Genomic DNA, 23,915 nt, shown 5'->3' on the forward strand with positions numbered 1-23,915 from the left:
GCCCTGCTTTGAGCACAAGGTTGGACTGGAAACCTCCTGAGGTTTCAACCTGAATTGCCCAGTCATGCTGGATCTACTGAGCTGGCTACATATCCTATGCAAATCAGTCCCCTTGAATTAGTTCCTATGTTATATATGATCTTGAAACATATTTTATTGTGCTTTTGGTCTCTGTACTAGAAATAGCTTGTGTACTGTCTCCCCTACATTTGACACTGCTCCTGCTTTATAAACAGATACACATCTTGATATTGCGTGTCTGTATGTCAGGTATTTGTCATGCCACTTTAGATGTTAATTTAAAAAAAAATCACTTTATGACAGAATTAAGAAAAAAAAAAAAAAAGGGGAAAAAAGGCCTCTCAGGAGAATGCCCCTTGACTGCAAAACCTGTTTTTCTTCTCTCTCTACTTCTCATGTTCTTAATCTGTTTTAGGTATTTATAAAACTTTAATCCTCATAGTATCAGAAGTCCCGAATGTACAAAGACTTTAAAATGTGCTTAACTCTACACTGCTATAAGAAGGCCCTCATGTATGTGTATCTTTGCAAAATCCAGGTCAAAATGTGGAGGTAGAACTGCACAGATTATTTTGCAGTTGTTAGCTCTGAAACCTTCCCTTGAAAAGGATATCAGTTATAAAGCACTCTCAGCTGTAAGAATCTGTTTATGTTCTTCTGCAAATATTTTAAAAAGTAGAATAATATAACATTTGACCTATGATCTTCTGATGGTCAAATGCTCAGCTGATACAGGCAAAATATCCAAGTATATTATAAAGATTTGTCAAAAATGCAAGGATTTTTTGTTTGACAAAAACTACCTGGGAAACACCAGCTCAAGCAGAAAATTAGTCTTTTTCAATGGGACTGTTATCAAGTCATTCTCTTCTTCTGGCAGCAACAGTGGTGACAAGATCATTTTAACCCTTTCCATACAATTAAGCAAGCTATGGTGGCACTAGAATGTACTGCAAGATGTCCAGGAGCTGATACAGTTTGGTCTAGCTCCCCCCACTTCTTTGATTGTTAAGTGTTTATGGATGGCTCTCAAATAATCAAATTACTTTTGTTTTAAAAGGCTCTGGGTCTAGAAGCAATTTTGCTAACAGAAAACTTTGTTCTAGAAAGAAATTCTGAATTTTTGTCAGTGTTATTCAATTAATTGTGATTTACACCAGCTGTGATCATTCGCTCCATACATAAGGTGCTGAAATAACAGACTACATGTTCCTGTGGAGATTTTATCAGGAAAGCAGAAACTAAACATGAAGCTAAATTTCCTTTGAGTTTTAGGCATCTACCGTGATGTGGCATCTCCCTCTTCATTGAACAGGACCTACGGTGAAGGGCTGTCCTCTCTCCATGTCCTTGTCCTTTCCCTGCCCATGTGGGATTTGCTTGCTTCTTCAAACCAGCAAGAATTGGAGGGCCAAGCTCCAAGGACTTGCACCAGGCAGTGAGTGCTCTCCTTGGCCCTCCCCATTATCATGGGTACTGCAGCATGGTGACACCCATGGGTGCTCAGCTGCTCTGCCTCTGATGGGGCTGGAGGTGGGAGGCATGAGGGGACAAAGTGACTGTCCCTGCAGAGACACTGCAAGACAACTTCCCTGTGCCATGTAAGAGGCGAAGACATGGCCTCGATCTGCTGGTGACAGGAAAAAAAATCCCTATACAATATTACAGAAATAAATACAGATATAAACACCAATAATCCCATCACTTTTGTGTTAACAGCTTGGTAACACATCTGCTTATAACTCACACACTGCACTAAATTTTCTGCTCTATAGTAACTATCATATCCCTGTCAGAAGAACTAAATATTTAATCATCTGGGGAGATGAATCATGAAAAGCTGTTTTGGGGAGATATTTTTAAATGGACAATTCGTTGTCATTTAATTTTGAGAACCTGCTGTCTCCTTTTCAGAAGGGTCCCTGCAAGCCTGTGACCATACAGATTATTGCTCTATACTGCTTGCTGTCTCCCTTGCAGGTAATGTAACCTACAGAGTTTTAAGGTCATTTCAGAGCAAGACAGGAGGATTCAGGGTTTGCCTGGGCATCCCTAAGCCTAAAGAAAGCAAGGCTAGAGACACACAACCTGCTGGATTGCATGACACTTTGGGGAGGAATATCCTCTAGCTGCAGTCTCCTATTTTTCTGTCTGAGTCCATAAACCTGCCAAGAGGTCAGCTACAGCATCACACCAAGGCTGCACCTGTATTTTGTGCCATCTTGAACATTTATGCCCTTGAGTCTCTCCTGTCTTAGACTGAGCCACACTCCACCTATGTGCAAAGAACTGCTTTTCTCAGACCCTTCATGCTACCAGTGGTTCCCATTTCTACAAAGATAAAGTTTCTCCAGCCCAATGTAAAATTCAAATCAGGTTTTACAAAATGAATCTCTAAGGAAAAAGGATAATTATTAAAGAGCTTCGTTAGTGCTTTGCAATCTTAATTATGATAATTATATTTTTGTAGCTAATATAACTGAACTCCTGCTTTTAAATCCCATTAACGAGCATTTTTAATCCCTCTCCTACTGGGCCAACAAAACCATAATGTTGAACTTTATATTTACATAGGGCACTATTTTTAATAAAAATGACGTGCTGTTTACTGAGGGTTTCCATTCCCTTTTATCTGAATTTTGAAGGTGCACCTTCTCCCAAGACATAAGAAATTAAGAAAAGCAAAGATGGATTCAGCAGCTTGGGCTCAATTTCCCTTCTTGGCAACAAGAGGGCACAGTCCCTAAGCCAGGATGGCAGCAGGCTGTGGATATTGGCTGCCATCAGGAGTCAGTGACACCACTGCTCCAGTAGAAGGACAGACTTAAAGCTCTTTTCCTTGACAGCCCAAGGGTTGAGCTTCATCTGCTCTGGGTCCTCATGTGGGCTTCACCAAGAGCACGCACCCCTCCCACGCAGGCAGAGGATGTGACCCACTGCGTGAGATGAGACCTGTCGGGGAGACAGCAGGAACTTGCACAGGACAACTTTCCCATACTGGACCGGTCCTGTGGGTAAGCGGGATACCAAGAGATGGCAGGAGCCAGGCTGCAGCAGCCAACAGTGACTGATGACCAGGAGAAAAGGTGGCAGCTGGGGGAAAAGGTCAAAAGAAATTTCAATTAAAAATGAAATGCCTGAATACACAAACTATTAGTGCGATGTATGAGAAGGGAAAGGTACCTCCCCTGCTTACTGGAAATCCTGAAAAGGGCCAGCAAGTGACACTTTTCAGTGACACAGTATTTTCTGAGTAAAGTTTAAAAATCCCTGATAAGAGTGGAATTTGCTGCTGTGTCCTGTTATGACCCACCTGCCACCACCCAGGTGCAATGGCCTAATGGAGTTTTTTTATGAGTCTGTTTGCAGACACATATTTTATAATTATCTAACAGAGAGAAAATAAGTAAAGGATCAAAGAGGGAAGAGCATACCAATTCAGACATCTCAAAAAAGAAATTAAAACAATAAAGCATATATTGAATATCATCTGCCCATTAATCTCTGGAGTAAATTCAGAAAACTAATTAAAAGCTTCTACACAGATAAATGATAAGCTTCTTTATTCAATGAGCTCAACATATGAACAAACAGAGGTTTGTGTTGATATCATCATTATTAGCAATTGCATTAAAGCAAATGATTTTTGCTGTGCTACTGGGAATACAGTGATTTGAAAAACAAAATGCTATGAGATGAAAATTCAAACCTTTATGGTACCAAGCATATAGCATTTCCTGGTTTTTATTTTTAGTTAATGGTAACTCTTATGGGTCAGCATGATAAAAAATAAGATGTAGAGAAACAACCCCAAAGCCAGTACAGAAACAACAAAAATCTCTGCATAATCGTTCTCCAGTGGAAGGCCAGCTTTAAGGGCCAGTATTGCCTTCCCACATGGGAAATTCTCTAATTTGTCAGTTCTTCTGCACCTCGTGTCCCTTTTTCTGCTATTGGCTTCAACATTCTCAGGGGATTTTGTCTTGAATTTTAGAGGGAGGTTTTTGCCTCTTCAACCGTAATTGATAGATGTTCTATTTTTGTGGAGCAACACTGCTGTGTTACATGATGTGTGTGGCAGTGCTGCATGGGGAGCTTGCAAGGCAGCTAGAACTGCTCTCTCTTGGTCCTCTGGGAATAAACCCCATCCCAACCATCCCTTTAGATAGCTGTGACTTGAAAAAGGGGATTCTGAAGAACACAAGTTTACAGCTTAAGCTGTGTGCTCAATTTATGTGCAGAGCCTGAAATAATTAATACCAATATATAGTCAGTTCAGAATCTGATTATTTAGAATCAACTGGCTCCAGAATTCAGATATCTTCTTAAAGATCCTACACGAGGAAGTAACTTGAAAAACTCTGTATTTTATCCACAGTGCATTCCAGTGATCCAGCACTGATTAGCATAAAAACAGCTTTAAACTGATGAAATGTGGGAACAAGAGAGAACTATAACTGCTTTTGTTTATATTTTTATTCATACACCATCATTTTCCTACTTCATATTGTACATACTGTGAACTCTCCCTGTTGACCAAAATGAAGCAGAGATTTTAGGAAGTCTCAGGCTAATGTCCTCTTGAATACAGGCTAAATGAAGGATACAGTCCACGGAGTGTAAAGTGCAGTTACATTTTAGCTTATTCACTCAACTGTGGCAATTCAGAAACAGAGAAGTCATTAAAAGCCCCACAGCAAAAGATCAAATTATGCCTCTGCCAGATATTAACTTTGAAAAGGAACAGAGACAGTTGGAAAACCACAATGAAATACTGATGTGCTGATTCACCTCGCACTGATGTACTGCATGACTTAGAACTGCAAAATAATCTCTGTTCTGTGCCAAATGATACTGGGAAGAAAGCATCTTTTGGCTCTGATGGGTGCTGCCTTCCACTCATAATGTGCATTTCCCCTTTACACTTGCAAGACAATTTGCTGTCAGAATCTCAAGTTGACTTGCTATTTTATTTGCCATCTGTGTCAAATATTCATATAGGCGTGTGAAATGTGTCCATGTCCCAGAGGGCATCAGTTGTTGCACACTGTTTCCTATCTTTTATAATTACCAGGGGAAAAACTAGGAGGGGGTAAAACCTGACATAATTATAGATCTCAACTCATGCTGTATCACATTTCATTTATGTAGAGTGTCATAGCCATTACTGGAGCACCATATATGAAAAAATAGGACTTGAACCCTCAATGCACTACGAATTTTGCAGGTAACCTAATAAAATTGGATTAAATATCCTGCAGAAAATAAGATACTTTACATCCCATCTATTCTGTAGCCAGTACTGTGACTGCAGCTCTTGAAACATTATCTCATCTGGCTGTAGAGATGTATTTCAGCACCAATGCAGCTCACTGTAGGTCTGCTGGTTTACGTATTTAGCCAGTGTCACCAAAAAATGCTTGTGTAGGGCAGCTCAGTTTGGGGGAGGGCAGAGAGAGGGAGAAAGAGGAAGGAAAGAGAAGCAGTTGGCAGGGAGCTGAGATTGGGGTCAGGTTGGGTCCTCTGGCTCACAGTCTCGTGAGCAGCTGGGAGAGGTAAATTGCAGGGCTGTGAGTTGAGATGAGGAGAAAAGGGAAATTCCCATGTGCTGTTTCTAAAATCCACACAAAAAGAGAGATCCCAAAGGCAGTTTTGAGGACCCTAGGAAAAATGTTGTTGTCACTGGATGCATTGGGAAGTTTATTTGCAAAAATGCTATTGCTCCTCCTTGTTGGGTAGGTTTAAACCGGTCTCAAGGGTGATTATTGAAACTGTAGCAACTTTATGGAAAGATATATATCAATCACTATAAACTGTACCAAAGGTAGTATAAAATTTGATGGCACAACACTTCACTTTGAAAAACTTACACTTTATCCTACTGCCAGACTATTTCGGGATTATTTGGGTCTGGGGATCTTTTGCTTTTAAACAGAAAAATCTTTGGTTCTCCATGGTGTTTTTTTCCCTCCTCAGCCTCCCTTCTTTAGATACTTCAAAAGGCAATATCCTGAGAAAACTTTTCTGCTGGTTCCTATTGTTTTCCAGTTCAAGTGAAAAAAGTACATAATGTTAAATCTGAACACCAAGACTCTGTGAATGTGTAAACTTTAGAATTCTAAATCTTTCAGCCTGTGCCAATGTAAACCACCTAAAGAGCAGAGAATTAAGTACACTTTATCCTCTCTGACCATGATTGAACATGTTCCAGTCCTAAAATCTGCTGAAGGGAGTCGCTCAAATCCCCCAAAGCAAAGTAGGGCTTTTTCAAACAAGCATGAGAAAAGAGGGACATCCCCATCCAAATCTCAGCCCAAACTCTTTTGCTCTCTTCTTTGAAAATTATCACCCTGCTGTTTCAAATCACCTCCCTCTCAAGGGCATGGGGAAAAAAGTAAAACCTACCTTTCCTAAGTGAAATGCTCCATATTACCTAAATTCATGGGTAAATTGCTCAGAAAAGTCAATAAGCACATCTGCAGTACACACTGACGTCCGTCACCCACCCTTTCCAATGTTGTTCCATTAATGTCTAACTGTCCTGGTTTTGTTTTTGAAGAACAGCTGTCTCGGTCCAGATTCTGGAAGCTGATGGATGTACATTTTGGGAACCCAGTGGGTTTTCTGTCCAGCAGCAAGAGCTTCTCCCTGTCCTGTTTTCCATGGCACTCTGGGCCAGGACCCTCTCCTCTGGAGAGGAAGGATTGTGGGGATCATGGTCTGCCTTTCTCCTGCCCAAGCACACAGCATCCTACTGCCCTCCCTTGCACTGGATCCAGTGCCTGAATCAGAGGCCCAGCTCGTGTGTTGGCGCTGGATATCTGGAAGCATGTGAGTACTGCAACCACAGCCAGAGCCTGATGTGTGTGCTGGCCACGAGAAACAGGCATCCAACTGCCACTGCTTGGGTATCCAAGAGGGTTTAAGCTATTGGTAGTCATGGGAAGCTGGAACAGAAATGCATTAAAAGGCTCTCATTCCTTAGATTTGCTCTTCTCTCTTTATCACTCAGGAATATTTAACGGGAAAGAACCATAACGCAGTTGCAGCTGTGCTTCAGTTAGTCCACTGTCTTGTTCTAAGCTATTTTAAAACTGACATTATCCTGAGAAATAATGAGAAGTCTTAAACTGTGCTTCACTGCGTACTGTGTGAAGCACACAGTAAATTTCTAGGCAGCTAAAGAGCGAGGAGTGAAACGCGAGAGAATAGTTTTCCTGTTATATTTTCTCTCTCTTCATGGAAACATTGATGTGAAGGATAGTAATACTGTTACTGAATTCTGACCCACATGGCTATAAAGATGCATTACTTGCATCAGTCCAGGAGACAGTTCTCTCGATCTTGCTTCCTCTGCAAATGCAGTTATCTTACTCTGGCACTTCGCAAAATCCTCTAAATTACTATTAAATTAAATACTTTTAATTTATGAAGGAATTCAGCTGAACTCATATTTCTGTGCCATTAATTATCAAGTATCTTACTGACTCTGGAAAAAACATTAATAAATCAATCCAAATGAACTTCCACTTTCCCCCCTGAACTGGAGATGGGTGTCATCAGTCACACTCTAACCTAAGAAAGTTATATTTCCTTTGGATTTATCATTCATCTAATTCCAAATCATGTACTGAGTGGGCTCAGGGCAACATTTTCAAACATATTGCTAGTGATGGCAGTATATTTAGCCATTTTAATATGTGGATGGATTTTTAGAGGTCTTCTGTGATTTGAAGCAAATCCCCTTTTGCAATGTTAAGGCTGATTAGTTTTGTTTGTTTGTTTTCAGCAACAGTAGTTACACTAGTAGTCCTTTAGAAAATATAAGATTTTCAGGGTATGCTTAGACACAGTGGAGCTCTGGGAAAGCACACATGACAAGAGGTAGTGATAAATCTGGAATTGAAGGACATGTGGATGCTTCGGAGGGTAGTTAGTCCAATGGGTAGATACAGATTTAAGTGCTGATCTTTTGACACCCACAATTGAAAATATGGACCTTGATATACAGTGCTGGTCTTTAGTATGCCTTCACACAGAAAAAAAGGTCTGCAGGGGTTCAGTATAGTAACTCACAGCGCAAAACAGTCTAAGGAGGACTGTAGTGGCAGAGCAGACAGGTGAGCAATTTCAGAAGCTGACAGAGCTACCAGGGGCACCTGGTACTATCCCCTCAAAACAGTGCTGAAGAGTGAAAAACCAAAACAAATGTGTTATTTCACAGACTAGTCATCAAAAGTAGATGTTTCCATTTCATCAGTATTTTATCCTTCATTTGCCAAACCCAACGCAAATCTTGGCAAAGGAATGTATTTCATGAAGTTTTGTGGACTGACTTAATGTATTAATCTTCACAGTGACACAGATTATTAGAAACTCAATGATATGTGGAATGTTTTATGATGTGCTTTCATGCTGATAAATAGCTAATCACCATGTATTTGTGACAACAGAGCATTACGGAGAGCAGTAATACGTGTTCTGAAAAACACCATTGGTCCTTTTACACCCTCTGCATAATGCCCTATCATCTACAGCGCTTAACTTTGCAGTCTTGCTTTCAAAACCATACAAAAAACATCATTATGAGAATCCTAACATTTGTCAAAGCCTCCTCTCTCGTCTTTTGTGCCGTTGTTTTTCCCAGTAAAAGTGCATGACATGCCATTTGACAGCTGGTAATTGTATGTGTATTGAATTAAAGCATTGATTTTAATTTTCAAAGTCAATCTCACTCTCTTTTAGTTGAATGAATTACTTTGTTCTTGAGAGAAAACATTGGTACTGGACTTCAGATACAGGATCAGATCTTAGGCAGCCTGTCCTCAGGGATATTTTCTGTTGCTCTTTTGCTGAAACATTGGAAGGTTCTAACTTGCCCATTACCCAGGGAAAAAAAAAGAAAAAAGAAAGATAATGTAGCTCTGAACAGCTAGTACAGCTCCTAAATTCATAGCTTTCAACTATTTTGTGTTGGCTGATAGGATGATTTTCAATTGTACAGATAAGCAATAACAGACTGGGAAAAGCTGGGTAAGAAACTTTGAAAAAAAATCCAGGTACTGCTAGGAATTGCATTAACTACCATGGATTGCCATGTATCTTTGGGTCAGTGGTGAAGTGCATTAAGAAAGCTCCCTGGGAAACAGATGTTCTCTGACCCCTTCTCCTGTACTATCCCTTTCACAGATGCAGACACTTTTCCTCCTCTTGTCTACTCCTGAAGAACTAAACTGCACACCAAAGCAGGCACTGTCATGTGAAAACCACAGGAAGGAAAAAAAAACAGCACTACACATCAGAAAGAAGGATCACAGGTTGTCATCCCAAAGAGGTGTTCAAATAAAGACTGAAGGTTTACACCATATGTCAGAAGACAGGCTGCTGCTTCTTCTCTCTCTCAAAACCTGAACACCGCAAACCAAGTCTTTGACCTGGCTGCTCTTAACGCGCATTCAAAGATATCTGCTGTTTCCTTATTCCTAACCTTTCAAACCTATTACCTTGGGCTCAGTCTGGCTTCTTCCCCTCTCTGTGGTGCATGCAGCCCTCTTCCTGCAGCCATCCCCATCCAGGTGCAGTATGGGGGAAACACTGTTTGCCTACTGGCATCCTCCAGCAATCCAGCTGGGACAGAGAAATGAGGCCAGCCTCTGTTCTTACTCACATCGGTGAGAAACAACAGTAAGAACTTTGAAATGTGTGGAGCTAAAGCTGACCTGGAATTGTGATCTAGCATTACACACAGAGTCACTGAAATGGAGCTAGAATGACCAAGCACAGCAGCTGCTTCTTTTATGAAGAGGTATCCTGCTAATTGGAATTGTGGTTTGGGTGAGGATTTGCCTGTGCTGCACAGCTCCAGTCATGCTGCATGCTTTACAGACAACAGAGATGGAATCTGGCTGAAGATTTCATTTTGGTCATACTGACTGGCATATTTGTTGCATAGTAGGCTGAACAAAGAAGACCTCTGCTGTTAAAGAATTTAATACTGTGCCTTGATTCCTCCACACCTTAAGATTCTGCAGACATGCTACAGCATTCCCTTGTTTCTTTATCTAGCATTTCAGTCCTCCCAAATGGGCATTTTAACAAAATGCATCATTAAGACTTCATTAATTCAAATTTAGCACTAACCCCCACGCAAAAAAATCAGAAAGATGCAGCTTATGGCCCATCTCATGCATTTTTGCAGTTCTGCCCATTCATTAGACTGAAAATGCTAGTCCATTCTGGTTAGTGTGTGTCTTTTTTGCCCTAAAACCTGTGGGGTTTTTTGCAGCTGTGCATTAAAGTGGATTTTCTCTGAGGCATAATAAAAATATCACAGTAAAGACATACATCATCTTTTCGATGCCATGTTACGTGATGACATTTTTCATGGTACACTTAGTTTGCTTTTGTCCAAAGCAATTGAAAGTGTGAATGTGCACTGACCTGCTCCAATGCAATCCTATTAGCCACCGAAAACATAGAAGATCACATACATCAATTTGAGTCTGTGCAGCACAGCATTTATTATTTCTGCAGTAAACTGTAGAGAAAATAAAGTGTTATTTCATTCATGTCTAGCTGCTCTATTGCCACGGTATTACTTAACAGAAGCAAAAATAGGGATATATATGCAAAGGGCTTTTCTTCATCTGGCCCTGATGTCTGTATTACCACCCACTTTCTGTTTTTTTGTTTTACTTGACTCAGACTCCCTACAGCCTTCACAAGTGGAGTATCCTGACTTCTTCCTCGTGCTTCCAAGCTTAGACTAGCTCCTGTTTCACTGCTTCCATTTCAATGTGGTAAAGGGAGATACTGCTTCAGGAGCTTGATGAATGTTTGCAGATACTTGGCTGTCTTCTTTTCTACAACGAAAGGGATCAACGGATGCCATATCTTCATACTATACCAGAATTTGGGAACCTGACACTACTTAGAGACACAACTGTAATAAAAGGATTTTCTGAGGACTGGGTACTCCTTGTAATGCAAAGGTGAACCTTACAGCAAATCTTAGGATTATTATTACACTAGAAAAAATAGGGTAACAGCAGATCTTCACACAGCATGCAAAAAATCATGAAAATTACTGGCCTCTATCCAAGGACAATCATGAGGAATTTGGGGAATTAGCACCCTCTTCAAGGAAAAAGTCACTGTCTGCCCTGGGATGATGTGGATTTTACATACGGTTCTTTTGTCACCAAGATTACACAAGCTCCCTAGCCTTGCCTTTGCAAAAATATTAAAAGATTTTAAATGGGCTTTATTCTGCAGAGACAGAGTCCCAAATGCTGTTACACAAATAAAGTGATGAATGGGATGCCTATATGTCATTTATTTCCTCTTGGAATTGGTGACCTTCCATCAGTCAGTAGTCTCCTTCACAGTCCCTCACTTGTGAATTATAAGTTAATCAAGAGTACAATGGAAACAATGCATCCATGTCCTGCTCACTGCATTCATTTCTCTCCTCAGGGTGGATTACAGATGTTAAAGTTGTAATGAGCTTTCTTTTAGTCCAGTTTTGACCTCAATTCTGACTTTGCCAGAAAAAATTTCTCATGTGAGTTCACACAAGATGTATTTGGAAAATACACTGGGATCTGGAAACGAGTGTTGTGAAGCTGGAGTAGTCTAAAAAAGAATATCTCCTTAACTGCTCTATTTTAGGGTAGTGGGTTATGTGGAAAATAATTTAAACAGAGAATGCTATTTCACAAGTATCAGTGCAGAGGAATGAGTATTTTAGCACATTGCCCCATTTTACACAGCCTGAGCTGAATCTGGGGAACTTCCCCTTACAGGAGATGCAATACCTCCACTGGAAGTATTTATTTTCAAAACACAGAGATGCACAATAGCTGTGAATGGAATATGAGCTGTGAATGGAATATCTCTTACAGTTGATAATACTAGTGATAACAATGAAGGAATTATTCTCATTATGAAGCAGAGTTGATCTGAAAGGTAAAAAGAGGTGGTAATTAATTTCCTTTAATAGTCACACTGGGATCTCCTGTAGTGTGCAGTCTGATGTTAATAATATATTTTCCCCCCTATAATTAATGTTCATGTTCTGTTCCTGGGGGACTCTTCTCCACTACCCTCAGCATTGTCATTACTTCAGCATGTACAAGCAACTTTAGCACTTTGGTGGCCGCAATAGCTAATCCAAGCACTGCATCCCTTGCCTGTATCCTCTCTCCTGTCATGTGCATGGCAAATGTCATCAATAGAACATGCAACCTCAAGAGAGCTGAGAAACGATGAGGTATTTTGTCCCATCGTGGAGAAATGTGCAGTTTTAAAGAAAATGGTAAGACAAGAGAGAAGGAAGGAGTGGGCCCTCTTTGCCTGCCCTGCTTTCTGAGGATTGTGGTTCATGGGTGCAGATGTTGCACCTACTTGCCAGCACAAGGCTGAGGCACAGCAGGGCGAGCAAAGAAGCCCTTGAATTTCAGAGCAGCCTGTGGCTCTCATGCCAGCCACCAAAGGCATGGCAAGAGAACGAAGCCAGGGCAGAAGCAGCATGGCCTGGGTTACTTCTGGATGTCAGCTTCTAGTGTAAATGAAAACTGCTGTGCACCAGAGACCAACCAACATTTGACTTATTCTAAAATATTCTGATTAAGCTGAGTTTGATGCTCCTTAGCTACAGTTGCAGACATGACTCTTCTCAGAAAGCAGCAAACCTGAGAGATACTCGGACTTGACAGAAAGAGAAAAAAGCTCAGGAAGGAATAGGAAAGTAAGTGCTTTAACATTCTACCACTTCCTTTCACATCCCCCAGATTTTATACTTTTTAATTTAGTTCCTGCAGGACAAAAGTGCCACAGAAACAATTATTTTCCCTTTACCACTAAATTTCTTTTAGCCTGCTATGCAATGGTGACATGCATTCATCACACTTCAGAAGGTAAGGGAGGATGAACCTCAACAGATAAGTCAGAAAAGAGGGAACACAACATAAAGCTCAAACACAGAACCATTTTGTTTTCATAGGATAGCAGTGATACACACCTAGGAGAACACAGTATTGCATTAAGCTAACTCAAGTCACACAAATGCAAATAATTTTTTTGGTTTTGCTTTGTTGTTTTTCAAAATATGTTGTCTTGAGCAACTGGACAAAAGTTTCAACACCAAGATGTTTCCAGAAGTGTTTTATTTGCCTCTTCTGCATCCACCACGGCTGCCACCACTGCCCAGTACAAACAAGCACTCCCACACCAGCATGTCCAGTCTCACTGGCACCATCCAGCTCTTCTCATGCGCACAAGCAGGTTGGTCTTTGCTCCAATACAGGAACTTTCCCTTTGGCATTTACTCATTTCCTAAAATGAGGACACTTACATCACAGCACACGACACACATCTGTGACAGCACATTCCAGGGCTGAGAAATGAGCCTGTGCAACTGGTGGTCTGCCTCTTTGTTTGAATGTGTGCTCTTTGAATTGCAAAAGCTTTTCCTGGAACAGCAGAGAAAGCTAAAGAAACCCTGAGACTCACTTTCTTCATCTCCTCTCTGACCTTTCCTACTCTCATTTTTTTTGGTTCTCAGCACAAGGAAGAGTAAACAAGTGAAAGACAGAACCAACACCATGTTCACAAACTTTTCTCCCTTATTTCACACTTACTTTACACCTGCATCCTGAGTCAAGGATATCTCACTGAATTCCGCTAAAACTGTAGTCTACCCAGAGATTTAAATATTATGGAAGTGACTATAAATATAAAATGTAACAGATTTTGCCTTTTTTTTTCCCCTTTAGGGGAAAACTGAATTATCAGCAGTTTCACTTTAGAACTAATTTTTATTTACTTCTTTAAGAATAAAAACTCTATTATGTCAAATTTTGTTAGCACATATAGACTATAGCCAGATGTAGATCTAAGAAAAAGGAAAAAAAAAATCCTGGCTTGTGAATGCCACCAAAAATGCCCAATACTAAAGACAAGGATGTAGTGCACACAATGTACTTACTGACATTTCTTCCTAGCTGACATATCTGTAAAGCAGTAAAATGTCTAACTAAATAACAAGGAAGATGGGAGGGTGCCACTATCACTGAGCCATTAACAAGAAGGTTCCACAAGACTCAGAGATGGCAAGTAAGCAGATTTAAGGCTATAATGCACAAAGCCACACAGCACAATCCCATATTCCTAGAAGAAATGTTTGGAAAAGAAACATCCATGTGCATAACATAGCTAACATAGTACAGTGACTTCATAGTTGCTTAATTGGAAATATTTGATTGTATGTATTGTATGTACTTTAAAGGGTGATAGTACATAAACACTGCATTTTCCTGCTTATTCTGACAAAAGATATTTCTCAAATACATTCAATTCAAGCTTTTTCCAAGTTTTCCAGGCTTGTATTTCCTAATTTGCATTGGGGGAGTAGTGGGGTGGAGGGTGGAGGGAAGAGGAGGAAGGAATAGAAAGTAGAGGTTAATTTTTTTATTGAAGATTTCAGTAATTGTTTCTAGATCCTCACATATCTAGGCCTTGCACATTTAAACAAAAGTGAGTGTAAAATATTATTAATGAAATATAAATTAATGAGAAGACTGCCAAACAGGTGATACAGCATTCTCTGTCTGGAAAATGGCATATTTTCATGGGAAAAAACAACATCAGAGACACTTGATCTGTATGTATTGTATTTTTCAAAGAAATCTTTGGGACACTGCTTTTATAGAAAACTGGAATACATCTTCTCTTTAATGAAATAATTCAGATTTTCTGACCTTTTCAATAAAAAGCAAAAACATTTGGGAAGATACTTAAATACTCAAGAATTTTTTATTAGATATGTCTCATTTGCACATAACTCATAAACTACTTGCAGGCAGTATCCACCAGAGTGAAAACTCTGCAATTACCTGCTGCTTCTTCCCCCACAGTGGGTAATCATCACCTTAAGACTCTGGTCCAGGAGGTGATGTGGGTAAAACATGAACTGCCCGTGCAAGTTTCCCATTCTGTCAGACCAGCAGGGGATAGTAGTTCATGCCTTTCAATTTGAAAGCTTTCATGGGCATTATCCCCCCAAAATGGCAGGAGATGCTGAGGTGCCAACAGATCCATAATTTCCAGTAACAGAGCCAAGTAAAGTTATATAATGATGCTGCTTCACATCTGACCTCCCTGGTGTGACTGGAGACCTCTGGGTGCTTGATCTGAGGCTTCAGGCAACAATACAGTCCTGCTGGGTGAATACTGATCTTAAACAAAGCAAGGAATACCTTTACATTGCCACTTGCACTGAGAACACAATCTTCTCTGGAAGAAGGGATATCACAGTGCTATTTAAAATACACTGTGGCATGGCACAATGCATTGGTGCGCATAACGATGCTGTTCCCCCATCCACAGGGAAACTCATGTCTAGAGATGCACACACTGTCTTATCAAAGGTTTGTTTCTTATTAGGGAGTAACTGAAGTCCTTTTTAACACCTACATTGCATGGAATTAATATACTAATGTGTAAACCTGTCTCAAATGTTTAATCCTAAAAATGTTTTACTTTCTTTTCAGCACTCTTAAGTAATTAGTCCTGCTAATTTAACTCCATCAGGCTGAAAGGCATTAAATGAAATGTCTAGAAGGATTTAATTTAAGTACTTATCAAAGACCAGTAATATCAATTTCCACTGGTAAGTAAAATGAATGTATGTGAACTGAAATCAGATACATTGATTCTACTCTATTGTGAAAACATAGCTTAGAGATAAATAGTACTATGATTATTTGCCCAGGAAAATGTGCATCATCCTAATGGAACTGCTCTCATGACCTTGACTAAACTACTGCACTCCAGCTTTCTCAAAAGCAGTGCCGAAATACCAACAATAGCACGACATACATGTCTGTTTTTTGAGGTGTCCATTTTACAATGCGGCTTTGAGAAAAGCAGTCTTTATACACAAGCATTTCTTGACTCATATGCGCAATTACTGCTGTACTTCTGCATAAAGAAAACTAGAAGATAACACATGACACTGTTCAGGGCCTGTGCTTGGGCTATAGTTAAAAGGCAAACTAAAATGCACCTTGCATTGGCATTTTCAAAGGACAAGTCTGATACCATAAACAAAGCTCATTTCTGCTGTTGAGTGCCTCCCAAAGCATCATTTTGCCTTAGGGGATCATGGCGCAAAGACAGCAAAGGCTGTTCCACATGGCCACTAATACAAGTTTAGGAATGGCATCAGCTGGTGTCTGGATTTGGAAAAGCTGGAGCTGAATATTTCTGGCTGGCTCCTCCAGACTAAAAGGCTGTGATTCGAGCTAGGTTGGTATTCATGACTTCTGGAGACCTTAGTCTTAATACTCTGTCTGGAGCTGAGACTGGGACTAAGGACTGATAGGGATGAAAAGCAGGTGCTATTGCTGGGAAGACCAAAGCTTATAAATCTCAGAAGAGCATAAACACAGTAAAGCATGAGCAGCTGAACGGCTGAGTGGGAATAACGTGCTTTAGGTTATGTTTGGGATTTAATGCCTTGGTGTAGACCTAGAGTTTGGACCCAAAGAACTGAGTTAATTACTGGATCTCAAAAGAGCTTAACTGATGACCCAGCTAAAGACAACAGCAAAACCTCAACACAGCCTCCCTGAGCAAACACGAGGCTATAAGGCTATACCTTAGCCTGAGCCACCACACCAGCTTCCTCATTGCTTACCCTTGTGCAGCATATACTTCCAAATTTGATTTTTAGCCACGGGAAGCTTTTATGCTGATACATGGAATTTTTCCAAGGCTATTATTAGCTTACTGAAATTAAAGTGCTGTTGATAAGAAAAAGCTTAGATAAAAAACCAGGACAAAGTGACCCAAACACAAGTACAGCTTCATGGTCTTGCCAAATATGCACATTGTGCCAAGTGCTATCATTCACTGCCTGTGTCTGTGTAGAATCTAACAGGGATTGGCAGGCAGGTATCTTGGGAATAATACCATCTAAGGTAGGAGGCCCTAAGAAACCCCCTTAAGAAACCTTAAAGAGGACCATTTCTTGAGACCCTGTCTCTGCTGCTGAAAAGAACAGTGTTTCATCACTTTGTGAGTAAGAGTTGTTCCTTTTGAGTAAATGAGAAAGTGGGATCATCAACCACTGATATGAGGAGTAAAGCAGCTTACATCTTTCTATGCTTTGTTATATTTGCATGTGATGTGCTCATCAGCAAAGATCTTTAGGCTTCTTTTCTGTCTTCTGGCATTGTCTCAATTTCATGAATAAAAAAACCCCTCTGGCTGGAACATCACAGATGCTGGGGCAAACACCTTCTTTGTCTTGGGTCCAGCAGAAGTGTCCATGTTGTGGTGGGAAGAAGGATGAGCAATGTTAGAAAGCCTCAAGAGACCCACTGCATTGGGCTGAGCACAAATGCCAGCAGAGCAAATGGCTTGTGCATAACCATAGAGTAGATACAGGCTGCTAAAACATACCAAGGATGAGGGTTAGCATCAGAGTTAGGTTTAAAGGATGCGGCAGTGGAAGCACCGGATTCAGGAGCATTAATAGTGCTGACCCTGCAAGTTCACTGAACTGGTATTGGGGCTGAAGGGCAGGTACTTACTGTACTCTGAGGAAGGGCATGTGAACTTCTTTTGGTGTGCAAGTTAGGTTTAGAGATGAGACTGACAGAAGTCTCATATCTGACTGGATCTGTAGGGCTGGGAGAAGAATGAGCCAATGACAAAGGATTCATTTTAGCTCCAAATCTGGGGTGTTTCAGTTTCTGCCGTCCCTGCAAACTCCATATGAAAACTAATCTTCTCTAAGCTCCTTGGGGAAAGCTGCTGCCATCCTAGCACCCTGGGCCTTAGACCAAAAATTGATTAAACTCTTTAGATCCCATTTCCCTTAACCCCAAACAAAATGCAGACAGTAAAACTCAGCAAAGCATCTGCCTCTCAGCAGGTGTCCCAAACCCTCACTGCAGCCCCACAATTCCTGCTGATTGTCCCAGCAGACCAAGCAGCTCATTTCTGCCTGATTTTAACTGCAATCACTATCCTAAGCCTTATTATAGCTTTAATTATCACCTGAGACTTCTAACTGATAGAAAAGTAAATTTGAGATGTTTGATTCCTGCTTTGTCTGCCTCTCCCTCTACAGAACAGGATCCATCAGCAAACTGAAATACCCATCCCTGAAGCCCCACTTCATGTGTATCCCCAAGCTTGCTTACCTGTCCTACATCAACAACCCTCATGGGGCCAAAATTCAGCTTTGAGCTTTTGGCCCTATCACTTCACACTGGCCTTCTGCTCAGTCTTCTGCAATCCATTAATATTTCTCCTTGTTCAGTATTTCCACAGCTAATACTTAACAGTATCTCTTTCACAAACACTGTGTAAATGTTGCCCAGTGTCTCCTCCTTTCCTCCACAGCTGGGCTTCAAACTCAGGTTTTCCTCTCATCATCCAGTACTGAAGTGATCACAGTGAAATCTTGTAGCAATGAATTCAATTCTTCTGGTCTTGTGATTGCTAACAGTAACCCAAATGTTAATATCAGATTTAATTTTCTCTACCCCAAAGCCAAGCAGAGTAAGATGGCCTGCATGGAGTAAAGGCCTGAGAGTAGCCTTGAGCATGGCATTCCTTATTGACTTGGGCCCATTTCACCACCAGCATTTGGGTCCAGGAGGTTGTGTTCACCAATGGGTGCTCTAAGATATTAATGATGAGGGTATTACAGCCCCTGCAGGGTGTGGGCCATTTAGCACACCCATCAGGAGTACCATGACAGGATTAGGAAGAGCTGAGATGGAAGAGCTCCATTTAGTACTATGTCCTAAAAGTTCCGCTGTTCCAGGATAATATACTGTTGTCTGTTTATGGCTATGCTTATTAGAATATTAAAGAGTTTTTCAACATTTTTACACAGAACTTTTCTCTTTCTTCTCTATAAAAATATCAAGCAAATGCTCTTTGACAGTTTTTGATTCACTGAAGAATTCCTCTGAAAAAGGCCTTGCTCATATGCTTTATGGTGACTGCCCGACTACACTGCTATAAAGCAGTACTGCTCAGCTACAGAAGGCTCCTATGAAGGGAAGTTCACTGTCTTTCCTATGCTTACACTCCCCCACACCTCCTCGATGATAAATTAGGCATTCCACCCGAAGTTTGAGGGTCTGAATAGACACCTTTGTAACTTCCTTGAGCCTTGTTTCCACATTAAGAAGTTTTCTAGAAGTGGGCTGAGTTCTTTCAGAAGTGGAGGCATTGGGAAGTACAAAGGCAATCTTCCTGCCTTAGAGCCATGCACAAATTCCCTGGCCACAGCATTGGACCCGGAGAGCATTCTGCCCACAGGTCAGTGAAACATTCTCTGTTTTAACTGTTGCACTGCACACTTGACTGAAACTTTTGGTTCTGAACAAGCTGTATTTTTCTGGCACGTTCCTAGGAAAGTAGATTCTCAGTCTGCTGCCAGGTAGAAACGAATAGTTGAGTTTTTTAAGAGCACCAAGTGGCCTATTAGCAAGTGTAAATGCATCCAAAAAAATGAAAGAAGACTGTATTTCTGCTTCTGATTCACTGTTCTGTGCCAAATAACACTTTCTCAGTCACCTTTTCTTCCTCAAAGAGAACAGGTTGTGACAGATTGAAGTCTTCTCCCCTGCTATGTCAGGAGCCTTTATGTGACAATTACAATATCATTTTTGTTTTACGATCAGCTGAAGTCAGTTCAAAACAGCACGTCACCTCACACATGAAATAGCATTACTTTATGTGATGGGTACTGGAATTTGGCAGGAGCATTTCCTCATTTGCAGTCTGCTTTTTTCTTTCTCAACTCGATGAAGAGTAACTTCAGTTTTGAAGTCAGTCAGGCTTATCTGGAGGAGTGACTCATCTAGGGCAAGCAGAGTAGCCAGCTCCTGCTTGCTCTGAGATGTTACGGAGTGGAGGAGGAGAAAAGTTACAAATTCATGATGGGGAAGACCTCAGACCTTCCAGATAAAACCTGTGATATTTATCAGTGGCCCTGTGAGCAGCAAGCTCAGTGCTCAGCAGGCAGTCTCTTTATCCCTTCACTTTTCATGGTGTTTGCCTTTGTCTCTTGTTGCACCCAGCTCACGTGCCACAGGCAAGGCTGGCCTCAGAAAGTTCAAAGAGGAGCCAGCTGGCTGCATAGGAGTGCTCAGATCAGTGGATCCTACTGATGTAATCAACAGCACCATGTCTTCTAGCTTTTTTATTTTGTACGTCTCTAGAATAGCAATTAGCCAAGAGCAGGTCTAAATGCTGCAGCGTTCAGAGTGATTCTGGCTTTCAGCAATTCTGACAATTGCTTTTTCACATCACCTATTAGACCTAGGAAAGTAATACAGCATTTCCCATTAATAACCACTCTCACTTGTGATTTCTCTTTTTGTAGCCAGAAGAGACAAAGTATGCAGGCATGGCACAAAAATCTCTCCAGAAAAACCACTACTATAATAGTTCATCTGCCAAAACTGCTATCACCATGAATTCAAGACACTTGGTCCTAAGGCCATCCACCCTTCCCAATTTCTGACCAGCTCCTGTTTCTCTTCTTTCCTGGTTGCCAACTTTTTCTAAAATGTTTATTTTTTAAAACCAAACCCAACTCACTTCAGATGTGAGACACTTAATCCTCCACTGCATTCAGATTCAAAAGGAAGTATTTTCAGAAAATAAAAGAAGTTTTTTGAGCGGTGAAACTGTCAGAAAGCTCTTGAGTAGGTTCTCTGGTGTCTGCAGGGACAAGTATCTATTGTAATAAAAGTTGAAGAAATTCAGCAATTTCAAAATCTTCACCTTTCTCTCCAACTTAACAAATTGGCCAGCAGGTTCAAAAGACACACAAATACATCTGCACACAAACACACATGCAGACAACATGACCAAATATTCCTTATTTCCCCAATAAAATCATTATTATGGTAATACCATGCAGGTTCAAGGACTGAATCCTGTAAGGAATAACAAAGCAGTAAGAGAGAAGTAGCGAATTGTACAAGGACAACCATCTCTAAGCAGCAGGTTGAGGGAGGTGATTCTCTCCTTCTACTCCCCTCTGGTGACACCTCACCAAAGGGGAGCGAGTACTCCATTCAGCCCTGGGACCCCAATATAAGACTGACGTGGACCTGTTGGAATGAGTCCAGATGAACAGAGGGCTGGATCATTCCAAACCTCTCCTATGAGGCTGACTGAGCTGGGCTTGTTCAGCTTGAAAAAAGAAGGTTTCAGGGAGACTTTACAGCTTTCTAGTACCTGGAGGGGGCTGACAAGAGAGCTGCGCGGGACTTTTCCCACAGGCATGGAGCAATGGGACGAGCAGAAATGGCTTTAAACTGAAAGAGGGTAGATTTGGACTAGATGTTCAAAAGAAATTCTCTTCTGTGAGGGTGATGAGACACTGGAACAGGTTGCCCAGAGAAGCTGTGGATGCCCCATCCCTTGGCAATGTTTGAGGCCAGGAGAATGGGGCTTTGAGAGACCTGGTCTAGAGGAAGGTGTCCTTGCCTACAGCACATGGTTGAAACTAGGTGATCCTGAAGGTCCCTTCCAAATGAAACTATTCTATGATTCTGTGATCTGAAGGAAAAGAAAGAAATCTTTGTCTTTTTTTTTTTCAAAAAAAACCCAACACTTTAATTTGCTTACGCAAGAACCCTTTATTTTACTACACTATCAGACATGTGGCCTGGAATTGTCCTCTGCTTGTATGGCCCTATCAGACACAGGGAGAAAGTTAATGTATGAAATACTCAGGAGCCAAAGTGCAAAAGCACAAGGTGGCAATTCAGGGGTTAGGAGTCTTTGAAATCACTTTGAGTTCATTCTTAAAAAATTATCAGGCTGTCAGACAGAGCATGACTCCCTTTGACTTCTGCTTTGACTTCTTGTGTTATAAAAATCTAACCAAAGAGCATTAGCGTTGTACTGCTGTATATTTACAGTATACAGTACAAATGAGAACAGCAAGTGCCACTCAGATGTAATGGTCTTTCCTTCAGACGCTTGTTAGTCTATACTGCTAAGTGCTGCCTGAAGGTTGATTTAGTCTATTTGGAGGTAAAAAAGTGCATTTAGTGCTTTAATTTCCTTGTCCTATTTGAATTCTTTTTTTTTTTTTATATCCAGGCCGGAGTCCAAGAAAAATGCAAGTTTTGCAGATATGTTTATCGATCTTTGCTTTGTGATTTAGTAATGTGCATCATCTGGTTCTTACTTGCACATCTTAAAAACCCAGTAAGGGAAGATGTTGAGCCCATGTTCTAAAATAAGTATATGTTTTAAACATTAAATTATAGTTTCTACATTTTCTGGATTTTTCCATTTCCTTTCCAAGAGTTTTAATTCCTCTGGGGCATATCATGAAGTCCTTACTCAGACCAAACTACTTTTCTATTTGCATTGTTTAGCTTGAAAACTGCATGAGGCAGTTAATATCCGCAATACAAGTACTTCCTTATAATTTAGGTCAGCAAAGTTAAATTGTTTTTTGACATACTCACTATTGAATAAAATAATATTAAGGTCACCAGTCCTTTTCTGGAAAGGATTTTCTTAAAAATCCAGCAATGGCTCCAGATTAGTAGTCACAGTATTTATACAGATTTTATGAATGATGGCTCACATACACTCAGTTTTTTGTACTGCTTATGTTCAAAAAAAAACCAATGAAAGCTGCCTCAATCCTGCATGGAGGTTTCCACATTCTCATCAATTCTGTTCAGACAATCAAGCTCTTTGGAAGTGAAATTTCAATTTATTATTTTCATTTTTGCACCTTTTCCTTTGAATTTCCCCTTGTGTTTGCCTTTCCCACCATATTTATGCCTTTATCTCAGGGTTTTGGGCAGTGGGCTGTGGACCTACTCTAGCATCCAGGAATTAAACTAGGAGAGTGCTCAGCATTTGATCGTCACCATGCTGTGTGACATTTCACATCTTTTATTGTAATCGGAATTTCAATAGTCTCATCAATACTGACGAAATTTGTAACATGCCAGGAGGGTGCTCTCAGATTAAGCTGTTTGCTTGTGTATTAAAGGGCTGTCACAGAACATTTACTGTGAGACACCGACAAAATGGACTGAGACTTTTACATAAGTTAAATGACACAGAGCTGGAATTCAGTGCCCTTTCTCCTAGGAGAGCTACTTTATTACTCTACAACTAGTTTCAGTTCGTTCATGGGACTACTTGCAAGATGCACTCACTGTGATTAAGGAGGTCAGAATCTGTCCCTTTTAACTAAAGGCTACTTTGACATTTTGGATTTCCTTTGTGCCACTTTTGCTTTGACTACTGAGCACTTCATCAGGTGAGTCATACCCTTTCACTGGGACTAAAGCTTGCACAGCTTGATCTGTTTGGATTTATGGGCATACCCCATTAGACTACACCACTGAAGTGAGGGACACTGCTTTGGAATAATGAGCTATTCACTGTGAGCAAGAAATATTGGACTGGGGCTAGAAACACACTCTGAGCATGCTGGCAAAGGAGACGATTCCTCTGAAGTGATCTGAGCTGGGTAATATTCTGTAGGATTAATAACCCAGAGGGGAAGATTTGTTGCATAAATGCATAAGAGACTGTGGCTTTAAATTCCTGCCTTACAGATGGCCCTAAGCACAGCCCTCACTAAGGCACTGAAGCAGTGGAAGAAGGTAGGATTTCAAGCCTCCCTTTTATCCTGCACTTCCTTGGGGACATGCATTTTGCCTGCTTGGTGAGCAGGCAGTTCAGGCTCTACATCTTGAATGCTCAAAGCTACGAAGAGTGGGCCAGCCAAGTTGGCTTATGGCCACCAAAGAGACGTGGTTGATCATCCTGCTTCTCCTGCACTACTTATCTTCACTGCTGGTCCATGCTCCTTC

At 40.8% G+C, this 23,915-nt stretch overlaps 1 protein-coding gene across 3 annotated transcripts in view; it reads right to left on the bottom strand.

Annotated features, from left to right (window-relative positions):
- The window catches only part of NPAS2 (neuronal PAS domain protein 2), a 104,457-nt gene that overhangs the window by 61,703 nt on the left and 18,839 nt on the right, over positions 1 to 23,915 (bottom strand). The window contains exons 2-3 of one of the 3 annotated variants that reach the window (XM_058829997.1): positions 11,923 to 11,981; positions 10,462 to 10,558 (exon numbers count right to left, since the gene is read on the bottom strand). The exons of the other annotated variants lie outside the window; for them this stretch is intronic. Coding sequence (XP_058685980.1) covers positions 10,462 to 10,558; positions 11,923 to 11,981 — 156 coding nt within the window. The remainder of the gene's footprint in view (positions 1 to 10,461; positions 10,559 to 11,922; positions 11,982 to 23,915) is intronic. 3 annotated transcript variants of the gene reach the window in all.

This window comes from Poecile atricapillus, chromosome 1 (assembly GCF_030490865.1).
Source record: "Poecile atricapillus isolate bPoeAtr1 chromosome 1, bPoeAtr1.hap1, whole genome shotgun sequence".
Lineage (NCBI taxonomy): Eukaryota > Metazoa > Chordata > Aves > Passeriformes > Paridae > Poecile > Poecile atricapillus.